This window comes from Martes martes (genome assembly GCF_963455335.1).
Source record: "Martes martes genome assembly, chromosome: 7".
Classification (NCBI taxonomy): Eukaryota; Metazoa; Chordata; class Mammalia; order Carnivora; family Mustelidae; genus Martes; species Martes martes.
In genome coordinates, this window is record NC_137894.1 from 52444503 (window position 1) to 52451060 (window position 6558).

Consider the following 6558-nt stretch of genomic DNA (forward strand, 5'->3'; position numbering starts at 1 on the left):
ACCATACCTCACCATACAATGCTATTACAGTGCCATTGACAATATTCTCTGTGCTGTAACTTTCATTCCAGTGATTTATTTACTCCATAATTGCAAGTTTTATATCCCACTACCCATTACACTATTTTGCCCATCCCTCAGTCACCCTCTCCTTGGCAACTACCAGTTTATTCTCCGTATTTGTAGGTCCATTTCCTCCTTTTCATAATTTTTATTACAAATACATGGCTAATGTAGAAAACAACAAAACATAGATGGTCAACATTTTTACTATTAGAAGCACCTAAAATGTCATTATCCAAAATGATCTAAAATGTTGATTCATATAGTTACATATTTTTGTAGTGTATAAAGAGCACATCAAATGCATATTCTTTTATAAATAATTATTCTTAATAATTTAGCAGACATCTCAACAAGTCTAAATTTGCTTCTTTATGATGGCCTAGCTCATCTTATCAAATCCCCCTTTCTGAGTATCTTCTCATTTCTAATCATTTCTTTGAAATGTACCTTTAATTTTTCCTTTTACATTAAATAATGAATGGATCCAAATACAAGCTATCTATACATATCTTCAGCCTTGCTCTTTTTCTTAAGATTTAGGTATTTATTTGAGGGGGGGGGGGAGCACAAGCGGGAGGGGCAAAGAGAGAGGGAGAAAGAATCTCAAGCAGACTCCTGCTGAGCACAGAGCCCACATGGGGCTCTGGCTCCACACAGGGCTCTATCTCACGATCCTCAAATCACGACCTGAGCCGAAACCAAGAAGTTGTATGCTTAACCGACTGCACCATCTATGCTCCCCATCTTTAACCTTTCTATTTATCCATAGTGATAACAGATATTTCCCTTGAAAAAGTTGTTTGTAGCCATTTTACTCACCTTCAAATAGCATTTTAGTTAAACTAAGCTTCAAATACTTGAAGACAAGCTCTCATGACCTTTATCTTCCATGACTCTCTGGGGTCATGTAGTTTTCACATGCTCTTAGTATATCATGATTAAACATTTTGTTTAAGTAAAGTCACCAATCTCTCAGTTTTGTGTTTGAATTGCCACTTATTAATCCTAAAATAGACCTATCAAAAGCACAAAATCTCTATCCTAGCAAAGTAAGTAGAAGCCCTTTTTCAGAGTCTGCTGACACTCTGGGATTTAGCGTTTCACCAGTTTAAGGTACATTTTAATTACCCAAGGCACTGGTTGCAGTCACAATATTGGAAACTATCAGAGGACTAAGCCTATTCATTTTAAGCTATGACTGCTCTTAGAGTCAACACTCTTACACTCATTGTCTGGTCACTATTCACTATTGCATGAGTGATTAATGCCTGAAATTTTGCAGGTGTGAAGTAAAAGAATAATCAAAGAGTACATTCTGCTACAGTATCTGTGCACAAATATGATTAAGGGTTTGAACATTCAAATCATGGTTAACTATTTATGACACAGAAGACGTTTTCTTGAATATATATGGAGAAGACAGAAGAAGCCCAAATTATTATTCAATGAGCGTGGTAAAGAAGCTTTCTACCAGGAAGATGTTACTCTTTGCTCCTAATTCCTCCACTTTACCTGCCTTATTCTCACATGATTTCTTTCCCTGTCATCCTAGCCTAACTTTTGATTATCTCATTTCTATTTTTTTCCTTCCTTTCCCCTGTCCTCTCTGTATGTATTTGAACTTTTAGATTAGACACTTGCCACGTATTTTCCACAAAATCGTTGATGGGCAAACAACATATCAATGTTCAGTTCCCATATTTCTCAATTCTGCCTTATTTTCTACCTTTAGAATACTTCAGCATCTTCTCTACTGATTGAGCCAATGGATACAACAAATGTCTCTCTGTGGTATCTGAATTTGTATTGACTGGACTTTCAAATTCATGGGCGATGCATCTTTTTCTCTTTTGGTTCTTCTCTGTGTTCTACATGGGAATTATCCTGGGAAACCTCTTCATTGTGTTCATGGTAATTATTGACTCTCATTTACACACTCCCATGTACTTCCTATTAGCCAACCTCTCTCTCCTTGATCTAGGTCTGTCCTCTACCACAGTGCCCAAAGCAATCACTAATCTTTTTGCTGACCGCAAAATCATTTCCTTTCCAAAATGCATAATACAGATATTTTTTATTCATGTCATGGGTGGAGGTGAGATGGTGCTGCTCATAGCCATGGCATATGACCGGTACACTGCAATCTGTAAGCCTCTCCACTACTTGACCATCATGAGCCCCAAAACGTGTGTTTCCTTCGTAGTGACTGCCTGGATAGTGGGGATAATCCATGCTGTATCTCAGTTTGTTTTTGTCATAAACTTGCCCTTCTGTGGCCCTAATGAAGTAGATAGTTTTTACTGTGATTTTCCTCAGGTCGTGAAACTTGCTTGTGTAGACACCTACAAGCTAGAGTTTGTAATCATTGCTAACAGTGGGTTTATATCCATGGCTACCTTCTTCTCTTTAATTATATCCTATATCTTCATTTTGGTCACTGTCTGGAAACGTTCTTCGGGAGACTTATCCAAAGCATTTATCACACTGTCACCTCACATCACTGTAGTGATTTTGTTTTTTACACCATGCATGTTTCTCTACACGTGGCCTTTCCCCACAACATCACTGGATAAGTACTTGTTCATTGTTGATTTTGCTATCACTCCCCTCTTGAATCCTGCCATCTGTACATTAAGAAACAAAGACATGGGAGCGGCCATGAGAAGACTGGGCAAACGGATCGTGGGTCCTCATGGGATCTCACAATGAATTGGAGCAGATCTAGATACCACATGCTTCAGGCTCACCAAGAACACTGCAAGTCATGTGATTATCATCATTACAATGGTAAGAACTACTATTGTTATGATAGTTCAACAAAAGTCCCCCTGTAGAAATTGATTATTGAGTCAGAGGTGACTTTTTTTGCTAATGACAGAGAATAAATTGACATCACCTACTTACATTGAGAAGAAAGGCGAGAAAGAAAACTGAGCTGATTTATAGGAGTAAACTTAGCATTCAAATACCTTTTTCTGTGACTTGCTAATTGTATTTACTCTCAATTATGAAGACATATGTCAAACAAGTGATAAATATATCTCATGGTAACTTATGGATTTAATAGATAAAATGTAACTTTGAGTCAATCAAAATCAATAAATTCTACTTTTTAATTTTTATTTTAGTTTGAGTTTAACTTAGAATAAGAAACAAAATCAACTATTTGTTACTTAGATTAAGCATGCTATTTTAGTTGTTTAGATTTGATTGGCTATAAATAGAGAAGTGTAATTCTTTGCATTATAAATACTTCAAATAAACACAAACCACAGATCTCTGAAATTTTGTCTCACTTTCTACTATTCTAAAGATGAAGATTTTCAAATATTCAATTATCCTAGTTTATTCTCAAAGAAAAAAAAAAACTCCATAAAAGTAATTGCTGTTTCAGGGCACCTAGGTGGCTCTGTCTGTTAAACATCTGCCTTTGGCTCAAGTCATGATCTCAGAGTCCTGAGACTGAGCCCCATGTGGGACTCCCTGCTCAGCAGAGAGCCTGATTTTCCTTCTCCCTGCAATTGCCCCCAGCTTGTGCTGTCTCTCAAATAAATAAAATATTTAAAAATTTAATTAACTAAAATTTAAAACTAATAGCTGTTTCACTGAAGAATAATCACCCTAAGATGTATGTTTAGAGATTCTGGCTTCTTCGAATATGGTTTGCTGATCCGACAAAATGTTCCCCCAAAGTTTATGTATCTTAGATAAATAAAAAGCCAAAAGTGGTAAGGCATATTCAATTTGATTGAGCACTTCTACATTTGGAATAAGTGCTTTATTAAAGTACAGATGTTTTCATTTATTTGTTTATACTTCTCTGTAAATAAAATCTACTCAATTAAGGAAAATAATGCCTATATTTTTTGTCCAGTGTTTCTCCAGGAACCTTTTCAATAACATCTCTGCTTACTCCATGTAAATTAATCATTAATACTTCTTTTAATGCTTTGGTATTCATCTGGATGGGAAGTCCTTTACTTGATCATTGTTAACCACTCCCTCTTACAAACAATCCACTGGGCTTCTGAGATGGTACAGTCTCCCGCTTTTCCCTCCTACTCTTGGGGAATTCCTTCCCAGTAACAGTTTGCTGAGTTCTCTCATCTGCTCCACCACCAAACTCAGTGTTCCTCAGAATTGCAACTTTGGTCTTTTCTCACTCCGTATTCTTTCCCTAGGGGACATCCATTCTCTTGGCTTTAATTACCATCTCGGCTAATTTTATTATTAGCTTTTATTCTTAAGCCAGGGTATTATTTCTTGAGTTCCTACTTCATAAATCTAACTGCCTACTGGCTTGATGCTTCAAGGGCATCTCCCACTCAGCATATCTGAAACTAAACTAATTATCTTATCCTCAAGCCTGTTCTTCTTTCAGGTCCCTAGTCACAGTAAGTGGCACCAATATTAACCCAGTCTCTCAGTGCAAAATCTAGGAGTAATAATGGACTCCTCCATCCACAATCGCCAATATTCAATAAATCAGCAAATCATATTAATTCCAACCTCTAAACACCTCCTAAATATGTCCTTTGCTTTCTTCCAAATGTCACCGTTCTTGTCTAAGTCTTCACATGTCATTTTTCAAACCGAGTATGAGTCACTATGTGTCTTCTCCCTTCAAAGCTCATTTGCCTTTATTCCCATTATCTACATTCAGAATGAGAGATTTAAGTATAAATTTAAGTACATGCTTGTTCTCCCTAAGACCTCTCACATACTTACCAATGCTCTTAAGTTAAAATACAAACTCTCTTTCAAGATTTATCAGGCGATCCAAGGCCTGGCCCTCATCCTCCTCTCCCGGCTCAGAGGACAATTCCAGAGGAAATTTTATTTTCTTTTGCTTGCCTAAAACTTCATTTTCTCTGGGCACCAAGTGGCTCAGTCCCTTAAGCTTCAGAGTCTTAGTTTCAGCTCAAGTCATGATCTCATGTTCATAAGACTGAACCCAGAGCTGAGTACTGCATCAGGCTCTGTGCTCAGGACAGAGTCTGCTTGAGGTTCTATCCCTCTGTCTCTCTCTCTAAAATAAAATAAATAAGCAAAATCTTTAAAAACAAACAAACAAACAAACAAACTTCATTCTCTCTCATCTCGAGGCTTTGCCCGGGCTAATCATTCTGTCTCAAACATCTGTCCTTCATGTTTTGCCTATTAATATCTATTCATTCTTCAAATCTCAGTTTCAACATTCTTTTATCAAGAAACACTTCCAAGATCCTGGGTCCAGAAGAACTCCTTCCATTGTATATATTGTACCACTCCCTAATGCCACTTTTGTAACATCAATAATAATAATTAATAATAATGAACTATAATAATTTCTTATTCGATGTAGGTCTTCCTCATTATAGTTTAAGTTCCACATGAGGAAGGGGCTGGGTCCATCATAGTCACTGATATAATGTTAATGAGTAAGAACTCTACAGAAAATGCTCAATAAATGTTTATCATTAAATAAATGAGCAAGACCAACAAAGAGTAAAAACAAATAACGTGAATAGTTTCTTGAATACTGTTTGGGCTTTCTTTGTACATTCAGTCAAAGGTCATAGGATTACAGAACTTCTGTCCTTTTCTTTCTCCTTTTCTCAGTTAATTTTCTTGTCTGTGTGTCCTGAATACAGTGAAATCTACTAATGAGTACCTTTTGTAGACTTAAGCCAATTCAAAGCCTGGGCCAATCTCAGCTGCATCAACCAATAAATTAGTGGTCTCCACCCTCTCTAATACTTCTAAGTCTCATAAACTCTACGTTAGCAATGCCTGCTCCTCTTGACCCAGCAGCCTTTTCTGCTGCCAAGCAAACCCAAGATCCATTCCTTAGAGGATGGCTCTCAAATCACAGCTTGCTCTGTGTCTACCTGACCAACTCCTCAGGACTTTATTTTTACCTAGATGCTGCTCATTCATCTTAATCTGTTGTTCTGCCTGGTATCCAGTGTCTGACTTAGAACACTGGTATATTGGAACAGGAGCACACTGACATGATAGAATGATTTTATAGGGCACTGTGTTGCAGAAGAGCTTTTGGAAGGTTGGGAAGCAACAGGAGAAATTTTCCTCTTATCTCAGAGTAGTTGTGCTTCTTCTAGGTAAATAAATTGCTTTACCTCATCTGATATATACTATGATTCATGCAACTGACCATGCTTAGCTATTTATTTTTTATCAGCCCACAGGATTCCACAGTTTGTATTCTTGTTTATACATTTTGTAATGTCAATACTTTTTGAAAATTAATTTGAGACTATCATTCCATAACTAGAGAATTAAGATTCTTCCTTGTTTCTGACCTGAGAAAATAAAATACAGGTCTAAATAAATGCAGTTCTAAACAAAGATAGATCCTTCACACTTTGGAGCCCCATGATAGCCTGGAGATCTTATTCTTTATATTTCCACATCAAAAATCAAGAAAGACTTACTTTTACAGAGATACACTAGGCTTGTTACAAAGCCTTATCATAGGTCCTTTGAATGAGT

The 6558-nt window shown here is 36.8% G+C and overlaps 1 protein-coding gene across 1 annotated transcript; it reads left to right on the plus strand.

The window, feature by feature from the left end:
• Nucleotides 1–1831: 1831 nt before the first annotated feature.
• Nucleotides 1832–2775, plus strand: LOC308346648 (olfactory receptor 4F21-like; the record flags this gene model as incomplete). The annotated part of the gene is given in 2 exon segments (XM_080809703.1): nt 1832–1846; nt 1849–2775. Coding segments are annotated over 2 exon segments (942 nt in total).
• Nucleotides 2776–6558: the final 3783 nt, after the last annotated feature.